Here is a 22,889-nt window from a genome sequence, read left to right as displayed (position 1 = left end):
CCCAAACAAGATGTCCCGGGCGTCGGGCGATAGGAATTCCACATCTCTGATACACACACACATACATACACACACACACACACACACACACAGTGTTTGTGTGGTGGATAGTGGCTTCTAGAGTAATTAAATGTTTACAAAACAGAGGTGGGTGAGCCACTGAAAGCTCTGGTCAGGTTCTGGCTTAGCTTGAGGCCCTTTTGAAACCTCGAGCCCATAACGAGGCACGATTTCTTGTGGCTTCTGCCTGCCTCCCTCCTTGTAACCTGGATGTCAGGTTACAACCAGAGTTGTTGACTTTTGGGCAGGGCAATCAGATTAGAGTCAGAATAAATTCAGCCTTCTGTGAATCTGGACAAATCACTAGATCTCCTCATGCCTGTTTAGAATGAATGGTGAGCTTGGGTAACGTAACTGGTGCACAAGTAAATCACTCCAATACCTTTGAGTCGTATTCGTGTATTATAAAAACTGCAGCAAATACACAAAGAGGTAAAGAGAAAGCTTTAACATAAGGAAAGTCAAATAGATATGACTTTACAGCCTGATTTGTACAAAGGGACACTAGGAAACCTGGATAAATTGTGGCTTCCCCATTTAAATTGTGTGACCTAAGGTAAATATTTTATTTTAGCACAGCTTTTCTTCATTATTGCGTAAAAAAGCACTTTCAAGTAGGAGTTCAGAATACCAGTTGTACAAAAATCTGTTTGATGTAATGGACTAAAATGCTCTATCATAACCTGGCCCACATACAAGGTTTGCATGAAAACTGTCTTGCCTCTTAGTTCACTTACAATTCCCGTTTAAATAAAGTATTTCTCAGTGCAATAATCAGATGTATTAGTGGCAAAGCTTCCACATGTTAAAGTAAACTAAATTTTATAGAGATTTTAATCGTGATGTTTGGCGTAGAGTTTCCCTGTTAAATATTTTCAGGGCTCAGCTCTTGCACAGGCTCTCACCTTTAACTTGATAGCTCTCCCACACGTACAGACGTTTGGGATTTAATGATCTCATGTAAAACTAAAAATAAACTGTGGAAATGGAAATCTCACTTTAACGTGCAGTCAAGTTGAAAGGAATCAAGAAATTTTGGCAGGCCTCTGTGCATACAGTAAGGAATCCTGCAGCCACCTTTCCAAAATAGCATAGTTTACATTTTATTGCCAACAGATTAGAATACAACATGACATTTTTGGAAAAGGTGGCGGCATGTCACAGTGAAACTTACGTTTCCACCGTTTTTTTAAATTTTTTATTTTAAAACGGGATATGCAATTAAAAACCAAAGTTTTATATTGGTAGGCAAACAAAAATTTTCAACGGGGACCGCCCCTGCAAGAGACCTGAACATACTTAAGAGCAATTATTTGCATCGGTTAATGGCGTGACCTCTATCGTATTTGGCAGCATTTGTTTTTGTGTTCTAAGCTGCAATAAAAGTTCAATGCTGCCAAATTTGTTGGAGATCACGCCATCCACTGATGCAAATAAATGCTATTCAGGTTTGATAAGTCTCCTTTGTTTTAATTTCTTGTCTACCAGATTTCTCCACTTAGACTTTAAACATCTCTCCTTTGAGGTGCGCTACAGTGTTTCCCTGCATGTAGACCGATTGTTATGTGCACAGCCACCCAGGCGCATACCTTCGGGAACAATGGGTACAACTCCAGATCCCCTCTCATACCTTAGGGAACAATGGGTACAACTCAAGATCCTCCATAGGGCATACTTCACAAGACGTAGAAAGGACCGAAATGGACGAATCGCAACTGACAGCTGTCTCCATCACTATGTGCAATAGGGGTTAATTGCTGCACACATTATGGTCCTGGGATCAGGTCCTTTTTGGGACAGGGTATCGAACAGCTCTTCACAGTCTGAGGGGACTGGGATAGTGGTCACATCGCAACTGGCCCTGCTGGGCATCTGGAGAGAACAGACCCTTTACAAAATATGTTGATCTCTTTTGTAATACAGCCCTGGTGGCGGCAGAACAAGACTTGTCCAGCTATGGGAAATGAGGGTCCACAGCAGAGAAGTGGGCAACAACGTGGACTGATGTATAAATGCAGAGTAATCCAAGTAAGATATGGGTGGTATCCTCAGAAATGCGATACCATACGGGACCATGGGACAGAATACAAAGACTGGCCAAGATTTGCAGATTTATGATCTCCCTATACCGTGAACCAAAGACCTGAGTGGGGAAAAACGATGGGATCTTGTGTACGTTTACTAAGCTACGACGTGACAAAATACAAGAGACCTCACAAAAGTACTGTATGCAGGTTGTAACTGTAAAGATTCTCTCCCAATCGGATAGTGTAACCCATGCATGTGGCAAATGTGTAACTGTTTTATTTACCTCTATCCCAATATCGCAGGGATTCAGATCTGATTTTCTTTTGTCCAATACGGACTAGAAGGAAATCTAGGTTTCTTCTTTAATTACTAATAAATACGTTCAAACTTTCCAGGTCCGGGAAATGAGGTCTCCAGCCATAAAGATGGAAGACTTGTTATTTGAAAGACCGGCAGTCTTCTTACTGGAGTCACCCATGGGAAGAGTCCACAATACATTAGAGACAGGTTTCTTTAACTGCAGTCCATAAATGTACCTCAGTAAATTGCCAAATAGAGATGCATGTCCCCTCCCTAACCTCCCCAAAAAAGGAAGAGGAACCACATGAATTCATGAGGGCTGCAAGGGCCCGAAACTATACGGATTGTAATAGCTTGCAATGACGTAGACAACTGTACACCTGCTTCAACACTGGCAGAAAATTAGCCACTCCCAGGCACGTGTTAAGATGCCCCTATAAAATACTCTACAGCTCGAGACTGATAATGGAGATTCATTTGTCAATCCAACAAATATCATGGTTAAAATATAGTCTACCAGAACTTTGTGAAGATAAGTATACATAGCTAAGTATGGATTTTTTTAAGAAACGGCAGGTATGATTAAGTAAAGACAAAACAATTTGACTGAGCAACACCACAAAAACAGGTTTTCACGGGTATAAGCACAAATGAAGGCCAGATAGGTAATTGAATGGGCATATATGGCACTTTTAAATTAAATCACCACCTCAGTCATTACAGACCATAGCAACTACTTTGCTCTTCTTCTACCCAAGTGCAGGAGCATGATCATACAACTTGACAGTTTTGTTACTACATTTCTTTGACTGCCAAAGATGTTCATTTCCAAGACAAAGAAAGGTACCAGTAATGACTTATGCATTTATTGAAAATGCACTTTGTCAATTCATGACAGTGTAGGATTTGATCAGTCTGTAATGGCAAATTCAAGATTAGTTCAGAAACGAGAAGTAATTCTGCTCTGGGAAATTGTGATGTAATATTCTGCCTCCGATTTTGTACGCAGAGAAAACAAACAGTTTGCTATAGTGAGAGTAAAAAAAGAAAAGTGCTTAAGCCACCACAAAATATATTTTACACTTAGCATTCACAAAATAAAGTCTGTTTGCAAAATGTATTTCGCAGGGTAAGCTTGCCTTATAAGCAGTGCCTTATCAGTCTCCAATTCTGGCTGTATATGTTAAACAATATCTACCCAGTTGTTTTCACATCTATTTCAATTAAATGTTAGGTATTTCACAAACAAAAAAACAAAAAAAAAAGTTTACCTCTCCTTAATCTTCTTCAATTTCTCAGGATCCCTCGATGATTGAGACTTGCCAGTTTCGTGACCATCCGCTGGAGTCCTCCCAGAGGTGAAAACATCCACGGTTATCATGACATTATTCGGAGAGGAACTACCAAGTCCAGGGGGGACTGCAAAACTGAATAAAGAACCAGGATAAACGTCTGAGAGGCCTGCATTCCTCCTTTGTGAAGCACCGGCTAAGGAAGTGGCAGTGCTTGTACTAGGCATTTCAGTTGCTGGTAATAAAACTGAAGCAGCTCGATTTAAGCGGTGTGCTGGTTCTCCAGAAGGTCCCACTGCTCTAGCTTCCCTTCTAAAAAGTGAATGGAAATCTGCAGATACAGTGGAATCAGATCTATCGAGGTACTCTGCTGCTGCTTCTTCTGCATCATCTTCCCTAGATGATCTCCCAAAAAGGGGATGTAATCTAGAAGTTTCAGAGGTAGAAGTTATTCTTGAAGTTTCATCTCTACCTTCTCTCCTCCGCCTGCAAAACAAAGGTGTGCAACGGTTTCTAAAAGAAGAGGATAGCCAAGAACTTGTGGTCCTGGCTTCAGGTTCATCTCTGTATCGATCAGTATCTAAATTGGCACTCTGGTTCTGAGATCCAGTAGGCAAGCACCATCTTCTTCGCCTAAGGAATCCAAATCCCTGAGAGGAGTCAGAAGATCCAACATCTGTAGAAGTAGGGTTTGACACAGTAGGTGGAGTTGCGTTGGATGGTACAGAATTTTGAACTACTGGATCTACATATGAATACTCAGAATCAAGTGCTCTTGCATTTAAAGAATCCTGGCTTGATCTTCGCGAAAAAAGTGTTGAAGACATACTAGAAGCTAAACGTGATAGTATTTGCCTAGTGGTACGTCTTCCATCTGTGTCTGTAGGAGCTTCAGCAACGGGTCTTGTTTGCCGAGAAGGGGATAACCTTCCAGTAGTGCTTAAAGGGAACGGTGTGCTGCTTGAAGGAATTCCATCAGTGTTCCTAACATGTGTAAAACTAGAATGTACACTCCTCTGGGGAGAGAACCCTTCTCTTGGAGTAGACTGCCTATTAAAACTTCTACTTGAGTCTCTTGTAAACAAAGATGATGGGTGTTCAGAAGGCAACTGGTGGTTTGCAGATGAGTTTAGCCGCAGAGGGCCCAACACACTTTGTTTTGGTCTTGCACCCTGTGAATGAGAGCTGGCAACTGGCTCTTGAAGATCTTAAAATCATGTGGAAAGAAAAAAACAGCAATCAATTTAAACATTTAACTTCTTAGAGGCTTTACAGCAAAATAATACAAATCACTGTAAAGCAAATCATAGATAGATAATATAGTTTTGACTAACAGGTAATTCATGACAATCAGCAGTGTAATCATCTGCAAACCAAAGGTCCACCATGTGCAGGACAAAGAAAGCTTTAATACACAAATGTGGTGTGGTACATTAAGAAGTACGAGTGTTTCAAACAACCAGTACTGGGCACTCGAACTACAAAGCTTCCATACATTACATTACAGCATAAGCAGAAGAGCAGTTCAATTCCTCAAACAGTCTGGAGCCAGCATGATAGCAGCACAGTAAATGTATAAGCACAGACAGACAAGGCTTCCTTACAGACAAATTACAGCCAGCAGCAATATTAGTCGTTTTTACATATATGCAAACAATTAACTGAACGGTACATTCCACCAGGACACCCCTTAGTCTTGGACTACAAGACATTTATCAGAAGGTACAGTTGTCTACTTGGTTCAATTAGAGGAATTCTGCTCCATTTCCTAGAAGGTATTGACTTGTTTAAAAAAATAAAAATAAAAAATAAAAATAAGACTGCAAATAGAAAGTCCTCCTGAGTGGACGATTATGGGAACCTTACACAAAACATGGTACACACCAAGGTAAAAGCAGTGCAAGCTGCCACAAGAGGAACAACACAATCCTTTTCCAATTATCCTAACTGTCTTTGTGATATCTCTTGAGAGGGGATTAGAGACTAATGGAATATGGTGGTACACGGCCTGCGTGGTCAGATATTAAAAGGTAAGCGACAAAAATCAGGACAAAAAAAGAGAAGTCAATAACCCAATTTGGCAAGATTGCTGGAGACATTGACTCAAGAAAATATTTTGGAATACATAAAAGATCACCAAAAATGAATTATGACTTGATCAGGGCCATCCTTTTTGAACCAAAATGGAAGCATAAATTTGCCCTCGTCCAAGGACTATATTCTTGTTGCTTCATTTACCCAGATTTTGCAATTTCTTATTTTTAATATAACGAGTTTAGTTATTTCCCCGCTTATCTAGCTATTCATTTTAGAGTGATGTTATTACTCCAGTTTAATCTTAGTAAAAAGCGGTTATGGATATCATACCTTCTTTCTTTGTATATGTAGGTAATAGCTAGAAATGCAGTCCATGAATACCTGTCACCTGAGCTCTGTAACTGAAACCAGATCAACTGTTGGCTGACTGGGACTCCCTGCCAAACAATCTAGCTACAGCGAGTAAAGAGGTGAAAAGGCAGTTTAGATGGGCATCATTTCTGTGCAATATACCACTGAAGCTAGTAGAGTGTCACTGACATCCAGAACATGGCAACATTGTGGATTATAATAACAGTAGTGCACTGGCCTTCAGCGCCTCACCCTAACTTCATAATAGATTAGTCTGCATGAAAAAAAATCCAAACCGACATTAACAATTCCATCATTGTTCTCTGGAGCAAAGAATTAAAACAAATGGGCTGCACTACTGGGTACAGGAAGTGATCAGCTGAAAGTCATATTTAAAGTAAGGTTCTGCTTTTAGCTTTGAGACCTTGTGTCCATTCTGATTGATACAGAGAAGTAAATAAATCCACTGCATACATGTGTTGTGCGCCAAAGGAAGTTCTGTTGTGCAGTGCTATATTATTTCATGTAGCACCAATAACTAGTTAGAGAAAACATTTACAAAATTGATAGATATATCTATCTTAATAGTTGCAGTGGGTACCATTCGCATGGAAATGGTTACGGGTCCTAACAGAAAAAAGGGAAAAATATTAATTCGCATTACAGAGAAGATCTGTATTTTACACCATGGTCAATGTAACACCTGCTCTAATGAGTAATTCATGTTTAAATCTTAAATGTAACAGAAAATGGGGTACAAAAGGTAAAATATCTTGAAAGTTAAAACAGGAACCTGTTAGAGCAAAGCTAAAGCACAGAGAACGCGAGGTATGTAGAAGAAAGTGGCTGCTATGTAACAATGGTTGCTAGGGTCATTCCAGCACACCAGAGAAGGCAACCATACTAGATCATTACTCATGCAACACATAATTACACTATACATATCTTAGCTATGGAGAAATATTACTGAATGTTTACAAGTTGTTATAAAGCATGAATACAAATGAAAACTGACCACAAGATAAAATGTTATTGTGCGCAATATACATACATGTTGAAGATGTCAAGTCACCATTTCTTGAACTATAATCCACAAATGCACTGGTAGGCTGATCTGGTCTTTCATGAGCTCTCCTTTGTCCCATTAGCTCAGATTCGGGTGAACTAAGTACTGAGGATGATCTGGGAACTTGGCTATACCTCCATGAGGAATCTGAAGACAAAACATAGAGCCCATACTAAATATCAATGTTTAGTCTACAAAAACTAAAAGATGTTTTTTTCAATATCAATTGGACCTCATGAGACAAACCACACTTCATAGCTTCTCACATATTTAAGCCAAGTGTTGAAATTGTAAAATGTTTATGACATCATAAAGATACCTGCTGACAACTCAGTATCTAGTGCATCATAGATTGTTTTCAAGCAATCCTTTCTCTGGATTGGCTTATATCCAGGGTAGCAGCTACACTGATTGACTGCCCAGGGTGACTGTAATGCCCTTTCTTGGAGGCACAGATCATGGTTATTAACCAGTCTATTTTCTGGGTACAATCGCGTACTACTGGTGTCCAAGAGCACCATTAATAATGCACTCATGCTTGATACCCCAGTTACTCCCTTTCTCTTAAGGCTCACAAATGTGATCGATCATGGCTTACTCTAGTGGTTGGAAGGGTTTAGAAACAAAAGCAATAGAACAATAGACACTGTGTACATGTAAATAGTAGTTAAAGCAAAGATAAAACAAAAACAGAAGATGATAACATGTTCTGGGAACTGGACGCCACACATCAGATCAACTTGGAACTAGATTTCTGATAGACCTGTCAATGTTATTCTACGTTGTTGGATCAAGCTGGCAATGATCTCAGGAAGTGCTCAGTTCTCATCTTTTGCAAGAGCTTGCCTCCTACAAAGAAGTGTAGAAAGCAGGCAAGGTATGCAGATGCAGGACTCCATAGACACTTGTCTGGATCAGCCTTTGGCACATGACCAACGCTTAAACAAGGTTTGGCCTTTTAATTAAAAAACAAAATGGTTTACCTGTAGAAGTAGTATTGCAGCATAAATACTTTTCTGGATTCACATGCTGTGCATTAGATTATACAGCAGTATTCCCTCCTTTAGGCTGGCTGTGGTGAAATGTGAATGAGTTGGCACATAGGTGTCGCAGTACCTTCTGCCCCATTTGTGCTTCATTATCCATTTGAATGTCCACACAGTAGTGTTTTGCGAAGGTGTGTGAGGTTGCCCAGGTCACTGTGGCGCAGATCTCCTCGACTGGTACGTTTGACAGGTAGGCCTGTGTGGCGCCTTTCTTTCTTTGTTGAGTGCGCTCTGGTCTTGGTAGTTTTTTTTTTTTTTTTTTTTTTTTTTTTTTTTAATAGCAGATTTGGATGGCAATGACAATCCATCTGGCGATAGTTGTTTTGGATACTCCGGAGCCCTTGTTTGCTTTGGTAAAATGACACAAAAAGCTGGTTTGCTTTGCAAAAAGCTTTTGTCTCCTGTAAGTAGTATAATATGGCCCTCCAGGCATCTAAAGTGTGGAGGGCTCTCTGCTCGGGTCGGACTCCTGGAAAAAAGGTTGACGGTAGTAGACTCTGATTAACATGGAACTGTTTGACTACTTTTGGAAAAAAGTGAGGGTTAGTTCTGAGGATCACTTTGTCCTTGTGTATGTGCAAGTACGGTTCCTGTATCGTAAGTACTTGTAGTTTGCGGTCTCTGCGAAGCTATGTGCTTACGATTAGGAAGGTAGTCTTTAGAGAGACTGACTTCAGATCGGATTTGTGCATGGGTTCCAACGGTTCCGGCATCACTTGTGTTAGCACGGTCTAGGTTCCATAACTGTGTTCGGGCTGATCTTGGTGGTGCTACTCTCCAATACTTCTAGGAATCTCTTTACTACTGTGGATGTAAAGAGGATGGCTCTGGATGTGCCGCTAGTGTATGCCACTATTGCTGACAGGTATACCTTTAACAAAGTATAGGTGAGGCCACTGTCTAGCAGCTGGGTGAGGTATATTGGTACTGTGTTTTGATGTGTTAGAGTCCATCTTATTGTTTGCTGTGCACCAATGGAAGTATAATTTCCAATTTTAGAGTGTAGCATTTCCGTGTGCTTGGTCTACGTGCCTACCTTAGGATATCCATTGTTCTTGGAGGGAGTTGACGGTGCCTGAACTCTAAGTATTCAGGAGTCATGCTGCTGGGTTGAGTGCAGCTGGTTCTGGGTGGTAGACTTTCCTGTGTTGTATTGTTAGTAAATCCTTCCTTGGTTTCAGTGGGATTATTTGTCCCCGGACATCTCCAGTAGATCGGAGTAGCAGGCCCGTCTTGCCCATTGTAGGGCTATGAAGATGATTTTGCTCCCAGAGTCTCTGGCTTTCTCCAGCACCCTCTGGATTAGGGGAATAGGAGTAAAGGTGTATGCAAATTTCCCTGACCAGTTTATTGGCTGGGCATTCCCTTTTGACCATGGGTGTGGAAACCTGGAGGCGAAGTGTTGGCATTTTGCGTCTGCTGTTGTTGCAAACACATCTATGCTTGGTGTGCCCCAGGTGTTGAAAATCCCATGGATGACCTCCTGCTTTAGCTCCCACTCGTGTGAGTTATTCTCTTTTCTGCTTAGTCTTGTCTGCCACAATGTTGAGTTCTCCTGAAAGGTGAATTGCTTGGAAAGTTATTTGGTGCTGTATTGCCTAGTAAATAAAAAGGAGAATAGTTTCCTGTACCCCTCTCTTGTTTTGGGGTGAGTTCTATGGCTCTTTGTAAGAGCAGTTTTTACCTCTGTTGCGAGTTGCTTTAGTTCTTTCCCCTTGAAAGGCCTGGCCCTTGGCGGTCTCTGCTGGAACTGTTTGTTAAATTCTATGCAGTATCCGTATCGGATAATGTTTAGGATCCATGTGTCTGTGGTGAAGTTCCTCCAAGCCTTGAGGAACCCTTTGATTCTGCCCCCCAACTGGTGTTACATGTTGGGGCTTCTGAACTTGGCAGTCACTTGTTTGAGGGCCTCCCACCCCTGGGGGTTTGTCCTCTTCCTGAAAGGGCTGTCTTGCTCTGTGCTGTGGTTGTATGACCTGAAAAAAAGACCCTGTTGTTGCCCAGCATTGAAGGGCGTTCTGCCTGTGGGTTTTCTACTGGGTATGCCCCTTATGTGTGCTCTGAAGAGGCACCCATAGCTCTTGCAGTCTCATTGTCCTTTTTTTTGTCTTTTGATGTAGGGTGTCATCCACAGCTTGTCCGAATAGGGTATTCTGTGTGAAAGACATGTTTATTAAGGATGCCTGTACCTCAGGCTTGAATCCAGATATCCTGAGCTAGGCGTGTCTTCTTAAAGGTGGTGCCTATGCACATTTGTCTGCTGGCCGGATCTACAGCATCCAGCACAGACTTTAGGCATGTATTCACAATGCCCTTTCCCTGCTGGATGATTGCCTTTGCTCTCTTTTTGTAAACCTCAGGGATGTGTTTTAAGATGCCCTTGATTTTCTGCCATTGCTGGTGCCCATAGTGGTTCATGAGGACTTAGGATATGGCTATGCTCAATTGCGTGGCGGCTTCCCTTTCCATTTTGTTCCCCACAAGGTCTAGCCTCTTACTTTCCTTCTCAGGTGTTGGACTGTGGAGGTGGGAGCGTGGTTTCTTTTCCTCGCAGTGGTCACAATGATAAGAGTCTGCGGGGATGTTGCCCTTGATATATTTAGGGTCTTGTGTGGAGTGTTTGTATTTTTCCTCCACTCTGGGAGTGAAGGCCCTGACATTAGTAGGTTCCCTAAAGCCAGGAAGCTGGGCAAGTAGAGGTTTCCTTTTTGAGGTGGCAGTAGTATTTCTAGGAAGGAGCACGCTCCCTCCTTCTCTTCTTCCACTAGCTGAACCCCATAAGTATCTGCAGACCTTCTTACTAGGCTGTTGTACATGGCTAAGTCGTCCAGCGGGGATGGTCTTTAATGGGTTATTATCTATACTCTCATATGGTTAGTCGGCGTCCAGATCCTGCCATGTGTTTGAGATGGCTTGACTCTTCAAAGCTTTGAATGCACTAGACGTCATCTTCCCCATCAAAGAACTCCTCTTGGTCCTCCTCGTGCAGTTCAGGGATTTCGTGCCTCCAGGGTCATTTCCTCCTCCTCTGCAGCCAGGGTTGCAGAGTTTTTTGCAGGAACGCAGAATTTTAAGGAGTTGTCAAATTCCTTCTTTCTCTAGGTATCGTTTGGTCGGGATCTGCTTGGCTCCTTTTGTCTGCTGACCTTCAGTCGCCGCAGTTTTTGGAGCAGAGACTGCATTTGATGTCTTATCAGAGGGCTTAGGGTCTAAGCCTTTCAGTGGTCTTACCTTCTTCCTTTCAACCTCCTTCGACCCCTTCTTTTGCAGTTGGATCTTCACCATTTAATTCTTGTGTAATTCCACTTTTGAGTCGCCCCCTCTTGCTGTTTCGGCCTCCTGCAAATGCTCCTCGTCATTGCTCGAGAGGCCTAGGTGTCGAAGTGATTCCTGTTTTTGGGACATGGTGTAGTGTTCCTGTCTCTGCCTATGGCATGCCTTTCGTGTCTTTGGTATGAATTCAGTGAAGGCATCAAATACTGTCTCTGTGGTCCTTGGGAAGGTAGAGGTAGCAGACCTTGTTTGGGGGGGGGTCTCCCTTTTCGTAATACTCCAAGTAGATTTCTTGCTTCTTTGTCGTATCCCCCCGATGGCACGTGCTCAGCGCCTTGGCGGCTTCCCCTCTGTGGGGTGCAGGGAGGCCTCCTTTCTCCCCTCGTCGTCCCCTTTGACGTTCTTTTGTTAAATACCTTTTTCAAAAAAATCCGTTACTTAAAACCATTTTCAGAGCTCCTCCATCGTGCTTCCAGACCCAACGGCAGAAAAAAATTATCTGAAGATGTAAGCCACGCACAGGGACTTCCAGGATGCAGTCTGACATCACTCAAAGGACGAACTAAGCACCAAATTGTGGTAGACTATTTTCTGGAAAGAAAAAATAATAATCTAGAATAGAATACAACTTTCGGGACCCAACCACTAGATGGCGGAATTATGCACAGCATGTGAATTCAGAAAAGGATTCAAGCTGCAAACTTAAAAAAAAACATCATTCAATTAGAGCGGCACTCACTCCCTCCCTCCATGTGAAGTCAATATTGAAATTTTATCCGAGCACGAGCCCCACGACTAGATTATGGCATAACTGGTTGACCTAGTTTTAAAAATCACTAGATGCACCAGTGATCCACTAGGATGGTCCAAGAGTGCCTTTCCTTACAAACTGTTATTTGCAATCCACCATTCAGTAACGTTTCTCCTGAGGAAGAGATACCCACAGAACCAGGGGTACCACAGAGTCACTGCTCCAACCAGAACCAAACAAGGATTTTTTTTTTTTTTTTTTTTTTAAGTTAGGATTAAGCCCTCACCTAGCCTCGAAAAATTAATATGTTCAGAATTGCAAAGGCTTGAATGACAGGTCACTGAGATTCTGCAACACTTTGAACTACTTCAGCCAGAATGGGTTCACACTCTTGTGGTGCCAAGGCAGTGTGTGGCCCTCGTCCTAGTAATGATGCAATGCTGCAGCACCTCAACCCAGATAAAAATAGGTTACTTATGGGTTACTACAGACCTCTGCTGTAACCAGTTATAGGTTCACATGCTTGAATCATTTCCCTTCAGCAGACTTGAGACGTTGTCAGCCTTGTAAATACCGAAAAATAGTATGCATGGGAAACAGGCAAATAGTGATGGTTTACAGTAGCATATTCACCTTACTGTAAGGTACAAACTTCTGCCAGTAAAGTGAACATGCTTAGTGCTTCACAACACTTAGAGGCCACCGTGCTTAGCTTCCATACCACCAGTGATTAAGGGTGCAGGGAATGAGCTTCTAAAAACATCTGACTGACTGGATGCAAGCAAATGTATAAAAGTTACCAACACTGGAGAATTGCTACAACTAGTAAATGCCGTTGCTTGTACTGATCATTCACAGACTGGTCTGCTCAAACTCACAAGCAGATCTAGATATAAAGTCATTTGGCTACACAATGGTACTCCTATTAAGATCAAGCCAGATAACATCACTGATATCCAATACAGCGCACCTCTTTCACTGGTGTCGGGCAGCAAGTGCATAGGATGGTCCTAAAGTATGTTCTTCTGTACCCAGCGAGGCTTAAAGTAATTGAAAATACTGAAACGTTCCATTGTACAGTGCTTGGAGAAGGACTGGTCCTGACTGCACTGAAAGGTATACTGCTGCATAAGTAAGCCCAAAGTGGGGTGTGAGCTGCAACAATCCAAGTGGAATGGGGTGGGAGGGTGAAAGGACTATCGACAACTGAACAGCCACCCATCAAGAGGACCTAGACGGTGGTCGATTTATGTCACAGAGCAAACAACACATCTAATGCACTGGCACCCGAGCAAGTATTTGCATTTTTATACTGCACAGTTGGGGGGAGGGGGGGGGGGGGGGGAACTGACGAGCAGGCTCAAGGCATTGGGTTTTGAACAGACTCGGAAGTCTTGAGCCTCCAAGACTTTGGGGTCCTGCTTACCCATAATGAGTATTTTGGGAAGGGGGGGGTGGAGAATAAGGGAGTCCTGCACAAGTACACAGTACAGCTCACACATATTGGACCTACGACCCAACTATCATGATTGGAGTATAATACTCAGAATGTACAAGTCTGATTACATTTGCATTTTTTGGTATAACTATGGCAAAGAACTAGTATGCTTCGCATTGGGATGGCTTTTGGGATTGCTGTTGATGTTTTGTGTTCTTGCCAATGACTATCTACAGCAGGGACGGCAGCAGAAGATAAGGGTGGTCAAAACAAGGTGAGTGGGTGCAGTGGAACAGTGTAGTTGTTATATGGCCCTGCGATTATCAACAAAAACAGGCAATAGTTCGAACATGCTGGCATGGGACATACAAGGCAGGGGACTCCTTATGAATCATACAATATCTTACCTTTGGCGCAGGCAAACACACACTGCACACCTATAAAAGGTACACCTCAATAAAACAGAACTTCAAAGGTGTCCCAACCTATTCAGCATTTGCACAGGTGGTGTTGGTTCGGGTTTTGCGGGCATCCCCTTTGTGCAGCATAGTAATTGTATTTACAGTGCAGATAAGAAGTGATTGAGGGACCACTGGAAGGTGACCATCCAACTCAGATGGCACTTTACATCCCCAATGATGATCACTCTGCATTCATGGACACCCTCACCCCAACATTATTTAAGGACAAGTAGACCCTATACCTGTGGGAGGAGATTTTATCCACAAACCAGACACACAGATCACCCCCAGTACCCAAGGACCCCCATCCTGATGCCACTGTAGAGACTAAGTTGTCAAATATAATGACCAGTCATGAGCATGGATGGAGGCAGGCATGCAGACACTAGGAAATAACAGGTTGGACATCTTCAAAAATGTGCAAGAGACTTATGGGGTGGCACCAGGGCAATTTCTGACTTTTAATGTATCAACTGCTAGACCAAGGGGGACAGTGAGGTAATGTTAACGCGTTCTCATCCTTCTCAGGAATCAAAACACTATACTGAGGTCAGACCTTTGGACCCAGTTAAGTGTGGTTAGCCATACACAATAGTTTGGAATCCACTCCAACAAATTTAAACACTGTGACCAAGTGGCCAATCAGTAAAGTTTCAAGGCTTTATTTCACATCCACAAAGCTAGCTACGTAAACTGTGCGCAGATTCAAAATGTAAAGATAGATCAATACCGCTGGTTGCCCAAAACTGCAAAATGCGTTTAATCTACTTAGAACAAACACCATTCACAAAGTATAATACATATCATTAAAGTTGTAATTTGAGCATTCAAAACATCTCAAATCAGACTGCTGACATTTGACAATCAAATTAAACAGATTTAATAATCAGGGTGGGACCTGGGTTATCCCTATAACAAGTCTAATTTCGACATGCTTGTGTGGGAACAGACTAACACACGCAGACAAATTATAGAAGGCGGCAATAATAATAATTTGGTAACAATCTATCTCGAGTTAAGAGAAACTAACAAGAAAAATAAAATAGACCAGCGTCAGCATGCTCACTTCTATTAGAAAAAGGGCATGGCAAGAAAGGTAACAACATGGCGATATACCTCACCAAGGGTCAGCACTCAAGGGATTTCTTCATTAGCAAAGCATGTAGATCACCAGCAAAGTCTGTTAGAAGCACCATCAAAGTAAGAGCAGAACACAAGCTACACAGAGAACAGTTCTCGGGGACAACCAGAGAACAACTAGAGGACAACTAACTCAAACGTATGAAGTCCATCCCTGTAGTAAAGCACAAGAATGCCTTCAATTCAACAGTCAGTGGTTCCATATCACGCAAAAGGGGCAATATCCAATCACAGTCTAGCAACAAATCAAATCTGCCACATGGCTAAGGTTTCTCAGGTTTGGTGTGATGTCATCTCCTTCTGCCATGTGACTTCAACAGTCAATTACTGTTTTCTATCACTTTGCAACAAGATAATTTTTTCCCTGGGCATACAATGGACTCATCTGCTCCTATGAAAGTACATGGTGAAAAACAGTTTACTTTAAGTTTAGACTACAAGCCTAAATGTCCCAGAATCAAGGTAATTTAGAAACAGTCTTGCAAATTTAAACAAAGGAACCCTTTACTATTTATATGAAGAACCTAATTGAAAAAATCATTTTAGAGAAAAAAAAAGTGATTCATCACTTTTATATGACTGCAAATATGAAGTCTGCAGGTCTAGTTTTGCTAACACAAGAAATGCAATGCATTAATATCATAATTAAACACATACAATATGCAAACTTATAATTTCAGCATTAATAATAAATCGTCAGAAAGAATAAAAACATTTAAAAATTGCAAACTTTAAGGCATCAAGTTAAATATGACCGAAGGGAATTTATTTTTACGTATACGTAACTTTATACTCAAATCACACATTAAACAAAAAGTTGTTTCATTACTAGGAATTATTCTAATGTTTAAAATATACTTTGACATTATTTAATTTTTTTTAGCACATTGTCAATCCTGGTAGGCACAATGGTATCCACCACTAAATAAAACGTGCACTTTTAAAATACGTCAGTGCAACCTTTTCTCTCCAGTAAGCTTTTTAACATGAAACCTTCAGCTGATGTCGGTCACTAAAAGCATTACTAAATTTTGTGCGCCAACAGTACCTCCTCTGACTACAATCTTCGCAGTCACAAAAAGGACACTCATTTCAATGAGACAACTCAAACCATTATTGTTTGATAACATGTTGGTCTATTGTAATTCTCAAATGTATTCAAGTTTATATAATAAACACTTCTCATCATATCCATTTTTATCTCTTTCCTCCTCTGTTTGCCCTTATCCCTTCTCTTTCCATATTTTGTACAGTTTGTAAAATCCAAGTGCAACTAAAGCATACAAAGCCACATTCAACACAGTTTTCAAGAGCATTCCTATTACTCCCATTCCCAAGTTTCCAAACCACTTGCCAATGGATGAAAAACCATTACCTATTGCTTCTCGTGTACCAGCCTTTCAGTCCTTTTAGGTCATTTTTCAGGTTTCTGATGTTAGAGATAAACGTCCTAATCTTACTATTGTCAGGTATGTACATGCAGAAATTGTGTGCATTCAAAACTTTACAGATTTCGCCTTCCTTCCTCAATAATGTCTAACGCAAGACAATTTTGCAAAATCATTGATCTCACAGGAACCATCTGTAAAGAAATGGCTCCCTGTTGCAGTTACCCCCCACTTTTTACCTGATACTGATGCTGACTTGACTGAGAAGTGTGCTGGGACCCTGCTAACCAGGCCCCAGCACCAGTGTTCTTTCACCTAAAATGTACCATTGATCCCACAATTGGCACACCCTGGCATCCAGATAAGTCCCTTGTAACTGGTACCTCTGGTACCAAGGGCCCTGATGCCAGGGAATGTCTCTAAGGGCTGCAGCATGCATTATGCCACCCTATAGATCCCTCACTCAGCACAGCCACACTGCTTACAAGCCTGTGTGTGCTAGTGAGAACAAAATGAGTAAGTCGACATGGCACTCCCCTCAGGGTGCCATGCCAGCCTCTCACTGCCTATGCAGTATAGATAAGACACCCCTCTAGCAGGCCTTACAGCCCTAAGGCAGGGTGCACTATACCATAGGTGAGGGTACCAGTGCATGAGCACTGTGCCCCTACAGTGTCTAAGCAAAACCTTAGACATTGTAAGTGCAGGGTAGCCATAAGAGTATATGGTCTGGGAGTCTGTTTTACACGAACTCCACAGCACCATAATGGCTACACTGAAAACTGGGAAGTTTGGTATCAAACTTCTCAGCACAATAAATGCACACTGATGCCAGTGTACATTTTATTGTAAAACACACCACAGAGGGCACCTTAGAGGTGCCCCCTGAAACTTAACCAACTATCTGTGTAGGCTGACTGGTTCCAGCAGCCTGCCACACTAGAGACATGTTGCTGGCCCCATGGGGAGAGTGCCTTTGTCACTCTGAGGCCAGTAACAAAGCCTGCACTGGGTGGAGATGCTAACACCTCCCCCAGGCAGGAGCTGTAACACCTGGCGGTGAGCCTCAAAGGCTCACCCCTTTGTCACAGCCCAGCAGGGCACTCCAGCTTAGTGGAGTTGCCCGCCCCCTCCGGCCACGGCCCCCACTTTTGGCGGCAAGGCTGGAGGGAACAAAGAAAGCAACAAGGAGGAGTCACTGGCCAGTCAGGACAGCCCCTAAGGTGTCCTGAGCTGAAGTGACTCTAACTTTTAGAAATCCTCCATCTTGCAGATGGAGGATTCCCCCAATAGGGTTAGGATTGTGACCCCCTCCCCTTGGGAGGAGGCACAAAGAGGGTGTACCCACCCTCAGGGCTAGTAGCCATTGGCTACTAACCCCCCAGACCTAAACACGCCCTTAAATTTAGTATTTAAGGGCTACCCTGAACCCTAGAAAATTAGATTCCTGCAACTACAAGAAGAAGGACTGCCCAGCTGAAAACCCCTGCAGCGGAAGACCAGAAGACGACAACTGCCTTGGCTCCAGAAACTCACCGGCCTGTCTCCTGCCTTCCAAAGATCCTGCTCCAGCGACGCCTTCCAAAGGGACCAGCGACCTCGACATCCTCTGAGGACTGCCCCTGCTTCGAAAAGACAAACTCCCGAGGACAGCGGACCTGCTCCAAGAAAAGCTGCGACTCTGTTTCCAGCAGCTTTAAAGAACCCTGCAAGCTCCCCGCAAGAAGCGTGAGACTTGCAACACTGCACCCGGCGACCCCGACTCGGCTGGTGGAGATCCGACACCTCAGGCGGGACCCCAGGACTACTCTGATACTGTGAGTACCAAAACCTGTCCCCCCTGAGCCCCCACAGCGCCGCCTGCAGAGGGAATCCCGAGGCTTCCCCTGACCGCGACTCTTTGAACCTAAAGTCCCGACGCCTGGGAGAGACCCTGCACCCGCAGCCCCCAGGACCTGAAGGACCGGACTTTCACTGGAGAAGTGACCCCCAGGAGTCCCTCTCCCTTGCCCAAGTGGAGGTTTCCCCGAGGAACCCCCCCCTTGCCTGCCTGCAGCGCTGAAGAGATCCAGAGATCTCTCATAGACTAACATTGCGAACCCGACGCTTGTTTCTACACTGCACCCGGCCGCCCCCGCGCCGCTGAGGGTGAAATTTCTGTGTGGGCTTGTGTCCCCCCCGGTGCCCTACAAAACCCCCCTGGTCTGCCCTCCGAAGACGCGGGTACTTACCTGCAAGCAGACCGGAACCGGGGCACCCCCTTCTCTCCATTCTAGCCTATGTGTTTTGGGCACCACTTTGAACTCTGCACCTGACCGGCCCTGAGCTGCGGGTGTGGTGACTTTGGGGTTGCTCGGAACCCCCAACGGTGGGCTACCTTGGACCAAGAACTAAGCCCTGTAAGTGTCTTACTTACCTGGTTAACCTAACAAATACTTACCTCCCCTAGGAACTGTGAAAATTGCACTGTGTTCACTTTTAAAACAGCTATTTGTGAATAACTTGAAAAGTATACATGCAATTTTGATGATTTGAAGTTCCTAAAGTACTTACCTGCAATACCTTTCGAATGAGATATTACATGTAGAATTTGAACCTGTGGTTCTTAAAATAAACTAAGAAAAGATATTTTTCTATACAAAAACCTATTGGCTGGATTTGTCTCTGAGTGTGTGTACCTCATTTATTGTCTATGTGTATGTACAACAAATGCTTAACACTACTCCTTGGATAAGCCTACTGCTCGACCACACTACCACAAAATAGAGCATTAGTATTATCTCTTTTTGCCACTATCTTACCTCTAAGGGGAACCCTTGGACTCTGTGCATGCTATTCCTTACTTTGAAATAGCACATACAGAGCCAACTTCCTACACCATCTATGTAACCATTAGCAGCATTGCTCCGCATAATCAGTAGATAGTTTATCTACTATGGTTGAAAACCTCCTAATCTTTATATCATTCGAGATCACACCAACTGATGGCACCAAATATATCACCAGTAATCTCTGCTGCATTAGCTCCTCACTCAATACTGAAATTCGGTTTCTCTTTCAGGACTGGATTGCCCACATGACAGATTTTCGGAAAAACTACCCTAGATAACACGTACCATACCAGTCTTTCGGTGGCTTGTAATAGGCATTTTGTTCCACAAATGAAATAAACACCTTGTATGGCAGGGTCTCGTCCTTCAGCAATAAATGCCTAAGCACTATTAAATACAATCAATTGCAATGCATTTAGTCTTGCATTTGCTAGATAGACCTATTGCTGTTGTACATTACAATGTTTTTTTACCCATGTGTTTCGGTTTGGAATAGAGGTGTGTGGTGTAGAATTATGTGGGCAAGGTTGTAATATGTTGTGCTATATTGGGTTACGTTATTCTGTGTGTCAGCTGGAGACTGGAAACTCAATCCTCCAAGCTAGGACGGACTAAACATCAGGCAGCCAAGGCCACAAGCACTTTATTTTTTGTTTATTCTGTGAACCTCTATGACACCTTTAAGGCTCCCATGGGCTGTAGATAAGGGGAGCGACAGCATAAAAAAAATATACCAAATAAAAGAGGCTTATCTCATTTTCGCAAGGCAGGCTGGAAGGAAAGTTAAAGGTGCATTGTATCCATACAAAATATTCTGAATAAACAGTAGGATTTATACAAGGAGTTTACACTGTTGTGCTTGATCATGCTGTGAGTACCATGACCGCCTTGCATCGAGACAAAAGAAGTAGATCTTCCATCCTGAAGTACATCAACAATCATGCCATTATCCATGTAACAGAGTCAGTCTGCAAGGTATGACAAAAACAGCTTCAAGGCAGGACACACGTAAAGCATTTACCAATGAAATAAAGTGAATTCTAAAAGACAAGCCCACGAACGAGTGAAAGTGATTGGCATGAGGTGCACGTGGTTAAAAGCCCACAATACTAACAGTTCAAAGCGCTTGTGCACTCAACCTAAAGAATACATGTCTACATTCACTAGTCCCTACAAAATGTGTCGGTCATATTGAAAATGTCACTTACTCAGTGTACATCTGTTCGTGGCATCAGTCGCTGGAGATTCACATGTTCTGCATAGCTCGCCATCTGGTGTTGGGTCGGAGTGTTACAAGTTGTTTTTCTTCGAAGAAGTCTTTCGAGTCACGGGACCGAGTGACTCCTCCTTCTGTCTCCATTGCGCATGGGCGTCGACTCCATCTTCGATTGTTTTCCCCGCAGAGGGGGAGGTAGGAGTTGTGTTGTAGTAATAGTGCCCATGCAATGGAGTGACTAAGTATGTACCTATTTAAGGTTAAAGTAATATATATACAAATGTACAAAGTTGAAGCTAACTTCCAAACTGCTACAGGCTCCCGGGGAGGTGGGTGGGCACATGTGAATCTCCAGCGACTGATGCCACGAACAGATCTACACTGGGTAAGTGACATTTTCAGTTCGATGGCATCTGTCGCTGTAGATACACATGTTCTGCATAGACTAGTAAGCAGTTATCTCCCCAAAAGCGGTGGCTCAGCCTGTAGGAATGGAAGTGGTTTGAAATAATGTTCTTAACACGGCTTGACCTACTGTGGCTTGCTGTGCGGATAACACGTCTACACAGTAGTGCTTGGTGAACGTGTGTGGCGTAGACCATGTGGCTGCCTTACATATTTCTTGCATTGGGATGTTTCCTAGAAAGGCCATGGTAGCACCTTTTTTTCTGGTTGAGTGTGCCCTTGGTGTAATGGGCAGTTGTCGTTTTGCTTTAAGGTAGCAGATTTGGATGCATTTAACTATCCATCTGGCTATACCTTGTTTTGATATTGGGTTTCCTGCATGAGGTTTTTGGAATGCAATAAATAGTTGTTTAGTCTTTCTGATGTTTTTCGTTCTGTCAATGTAGTACATTAATGCTCTTTTGACATCCAATGTATGTAGTGCCCTCTCAGCTACATAATCTGGCTGTGGGAAGAACACTGGTAGTTCCACTGTTTGATTTAGGTGGAACGGTGAAACAACCTTTGGTAAAAATTTAGGATTAGTCCTTAGGACGACTTTATTTTTGTGTAGTTGTATAAAAGGTTCTTGTATTGTAAACGCCTGAATTTCGGTTACTCTTCTTAGAGATGTAATGGCGATGAGAAATGCAACCTTCCAGGTTAGGAACTGTATTTCGCAAGAGTGCATGGGTTCAAAAGGTGGACCCATGAGTCTTGTTAAGACAACATTTAAGTTCCATGAAGGAACAGGTGGTGTTCTTGGTGGTATAATTCTTTTAAGGCCTTCCATGAATGCTTTAATGACTGGTATCCTATATAGGGAAGTTGAATAGGTAGTCTGCAGGTATGCAGATATTGCCGCAAGGTGTATTTTAATGGAAGAGAAGGCTAGGTTAGATTTTTGTAAGTGAAGCAAGTAACCCACTACGTCCTTTGGAGTTGCGTGTAAAGGTTGGATCTGATTATGATGGCAGTAGCAGACAAACCTCTTCCATTTACTTGCATAGCAGTGCCTAGTGGACGGCCTTCTGGCTTGCTTTATGACGTCCATACATTCTTGAATAAGTTGTAAGTGTCCGAATTCTAGGATTTCAGGAGCCAGATTGCTAGATTCAGCGATGCTGGATCTGGATGTCTGATCTGTTGGTTGTGTTGTGTTAACAGATCCGGCCTGTTGGGCAATTTGATGTGGGGTACTACTGATAGGTCTAGCAGTGTTGTGTACCAGGGTTGCCTTGCCCAAGTTGGTGCTATTAAAATGAGTTTGAGTTTGTTTTGACTCAATTTGTTTACCAGATAAGGAAGGAGAGGGAGAGGAGGAAAAGCGTAGGCAAATATCCCTGACCAGTTCATCCATAGGGCATTGCCTTGGGATTGCCTGTGTGGGTATCTGGATGCAAAGTTTTGGCATTTTGCGTTCTCTCTTGTTGCAAACAAGTCTATTTGAGGTGTTCCCCAGAGTCTGAAGTAAGTGTTTAGAATTTGGGGGTGAATTTCCCATTCGTGGACCTGTTGGTGATCTCGAGAGATTGTCTGCAAGTTGATTCTGGATCCCTGGAATAAACTGCGCTATTAGGCAAATGTGGTTGTGAATTGCCCATCGCCATATCTTCTGTGCTAGAAGGCTCAACTGCATTGAGTGTGTCCCCCCCCCGTTTGTTTAGATAATACACTGTTGTCATGTTGTCTGTTTTGACAAGAATGTATTTGTGAGTTATAATTGGTTGGAAAGCCCTTAATGCTTGAAAAACTGCTAGCATTTCT

At 42.9% G+C, this 22,889-nt stretch overlaps 1 protein-coding gene across 3 annotated transcripts in view; it reads right to left on the bottom strand.

Moving 5' to 3' along the window:
- MARCHF7 (membrane associated ring-CH-type finger 7) overlaps window positions 1-22,889 on the bottom strand; it is a 255,444-nt gene that overhangs the window by 149,942 nt on the left and 82,613 nt on the right. For all 3 annotated transcript variants that reach the window (XR_011201473.1, XM_069224202.1, XM_069224201.1), the window contains 2 exons: window positions 7,120-7,281; window positions 3,660-4,887 (listed from right to left, as the gene is read on the bottom strand). Coding sequence is in view for 2 of the 3 variants with exons in the window: in XM_069224202.1 (XP_069080303.1) it covers window positions 3,660-4,887; window positions 7,120-7,281 (1,390 nt within the window). In the remaining variant the exon portion in view is untranslated. The remainder of the gene's footprint in view (window positions 1-3,659; window positions 4,888-7,119; window positions 7,282-22,889) is intronic.

Source organism: Pleurodeles waltl, chromosome 3_1 (genome assembly GCF_031143425.1).
Source record: "Pleurodeles waltl isolate 20211129_DDA chromosome 3_1, aPleWal1.hap1.20221129, whole genome shotgun sequence".
Classification (NCBI taxonomy): Eukaryota; Metazoa; Chordata; class Amphibia; order Caudata; family Salamandridae; genus Pleurodeles; species Pleurodeles waltl.
Note: the sequence above shows the minus strand (reverse complement) of the source record. Positions and strands in the feature narration are given on the sequence as shown.